Genomic DNA, 2,505 nt, shown 5'->3' with positions numbered 1-2,505 from the left:
TAATCACTAATACTACAGGTAATCACTAATACTACAGGTAATCACTGATGCCACAACATGTTATTCACCTGTACTGTCTCCTGTTAAATCATCTACTTTATGTACCGTAGAGCTGAAACAAGAAAATCAATTATCATTATTTTAGTAATCAGCAGAAATGGTTCCAGCTTCTAGAACTTCTCTGTAATTTGAGGATAATTTGGGTTCAGCACAAAATACGCAGTTTAAATTGATCCCTTTCATCTCTGTGACTCGTTCCCGTCTCAGGTGAAATGCAACGAGCAGCCCAACAGAGTGGAGATCTACGAGAAGACTGTCGAGGTTCTGGAGCCAGAAGTCACCAAGCTGATGAACTTCATGTACTTCCAGGTGAGTTCTATTCAGATGAAGCTGTTATTCTGACCACAGTCACAGAAACCTAATGTCTGTCTGTCTCTCTCTCTCTGTCTGTCTGTCTGTCTCTCTCTCTGTCTGTCTGTGTCTCTGTCTGTCTGTCTGTCTCTCTGTCTGTCTGTCTCTCTGTCTCTCTCTCTGTCTGTCTCTGTCTGTCTCTCTGTCTGTCTGTCTCTCTCTCTGTCTCTGTCTGTCTGTCTCTCTCTCTGTCTCTCTCTCTGTCTGTCTCTCTCTCTGTCTCTCTCTCTGTCTGTCTCTCTGTCTCTCCCTGTCTGTCTGTCTCTCTCTGTCTGTCTCTCTCTCTATCTGTCTGTCTCCCTCCCTCCCCCCCAGCGTACAGCAATAGACCGTTTCTGTGGAGAGGTCCGGCGTCTCTGTCACACCGAGCGCCGTAAGGACTTTGTCTCTGAGGCATACCTGCTGACTCTCGGGAAGTTCATCAACATGTTCGCCGTGCTGGACGAGCTGAAGAACATGAAGTGCAGCGTGAAGAACGACCACTCAGCCTACAAACGGTATTAAACTGCCTGCACTGTCACACAGCAGACACTAGAGGGCAGCATCGCTCAGCGTCCACGAGGACCCGTCTCTACAGTTTGTCCTCCTAAACCTCACTGATTGGACAGAGAAACAGGGAAACTGTCTTCATGAATATCCAGGAATATAATGATGGAAGCTTTGGAACTACAGTTCCCATCATTTTGGGATATAGCATGTTTTTAGCTTGTTTTCACAGATGACAAAAAGTCCCTCAGAAAGATTATCCGGCCAAAACCTTTTGTTGTTCTTCTCTTAAGTCGTTCACACGGGAGAGAAGACTATTTAGATCAGACGCAGAATATTGATCACCAGATTATTTGTTCTCTCATTTGCCTCTCAGGGCTTCCGTAGAAGCTCATTCATCAAAAAGTTGAAAGATGGATGTCGAGCAGAAAGACGCTTGTATTTTAGAAAAGTTAATCGACTTACTTTCATGAGTTCTCATGTCAGTCGTCTGGGATTTAAGCATTGAATTTATTTCATTCTTCAGGAGTTACATACGTTCTCATATTGGATTAATATCTGAATTAAGCCGTTTCCATTTCCTGCCGGTGTGAATGTTTGAATTAAATCTACACCTTTGTTCTCTCAGAGCTGCTCAGTTCCTCAGGAAAATGTCTGAGCCTTCGTCCATCCAGGAGTCTCAGAACTTGTCCATGTTCCTGGCAAACCACAACAAGATCACTCAGGTCGGTCAGAAGATCTTCAAACTGTTCATTCAACATGATGATGGAAGTGTTTCAGTCACAAAGTCATTGGTTATATATTATTATTTTACACTTTCATCTTTTAACCAACATCAGTTCTGATCATAACAACCAAATACTCATAAATGTAATGTTTATATAATGTCAATGTTGATTTTTATGAAGAAAATAACTCTCTATAGTTCTCTCTATACTTAAGGGGGAATTTATTTATTCTACTATTTCTATTTTGTCCCAGTCTATGATATGATTTTAGAATATGAGTGTTTTGAAGCTGTAATGGGATCAAAGGTTTGTTAAAGACTTATTTGACCCGCTGTCATCAGACTTTAAGGTGAAGTTAAATTCAGATCAGGAAAAGCCTGAGAACATTAAGATAAAGAGAATGTGAAGAGTCTAATGTACTAATCTGTCTCTTCTGTACAGTCTCTGCAGCAGCAGCTGGAGGTGATTAATGGGTACGAGGAGCTGCTGGCCGACATCGTCAACCTGTGTGTCGAATACTACGAGAACAAGATGTACCTCACTCCCAACGAGAAGCACATGCTGCTCAAAGTAAAGTCCACCATTGCTTCTGTTGATTCCACCGGCATTGCCCGTCATCCCATACACATAATAACCACTAGGGGAGGGAATCACCAGAGGTCCCGCGATACCATTTTATCACGATGCATAGGTCACGATACGATATTATCACGATACTTAGGTCACGATATGATATTGTCACGATACATAGGTCACGATACGATATTATCACGATACTTAGGTCACGATACGATATTATCACGATACTTAGGTCACGATACGATATCACGATGCATAGGTCGCGATACGATATCACGATACATAGGTCGCGATACGATAT

The 2,505-nt window shown here is 42.3% G+C and overlaps 1 protein-coding gene across 1 annotated transcript in view; it reads left to right on the top strand.

Moving 5' to 3' along the window:
- Positions 1 to 2,505, top strand: part of LOC116378834 (cytoplasmic FMR1-interacting protein 1 homolog) — a gene marked incomplete at its 3' end in the record, with an annotated part of 5,724 nt that overhangs the window by 3,035 nt on the left and 184 nt on the right. The window contains exons 4-7 of the mRNA XM_031840747.1: positions 268 to 369; positions 727 to 908; positions 1,526 to 1,622; positions 2,067 to 2,490. Coding sequence (XP_031696607.1) covers positions 268 to 369; positions 727 to 908; positions 1,526 to 1,622; positions 2,067 to 2,490 — 805 coding nt within the window. The remainder of the gene's footprint in view (positions 1 to 267; positions 370 to 726; positions 909 to 1,525; positions 1,623 to 2,066; positions 2,491 to 2,505) is intronic.

This window comes from Anarrhichthys ocellatus, unplaced genomic scaffold (assembly GCF_004355925.1).
Source record: "Anarrhichthys ocellatus isolate YVR2014 unplaced genomic scaffold, GSC_Weel_1.0 scaffold3244, whole genome shotgun sequence".
In the NCBI taxonomy this organism is placed as follows: Eukaryota; Metazoa; Chordata; class Actinopteri; order Perciformes; family Anarhichadidae; genus Anarrhichthys; species Anarrhichthys ocellatus.
This window is presented reverse-complemented; position numbering and strand designations above follow the sequence as displayed.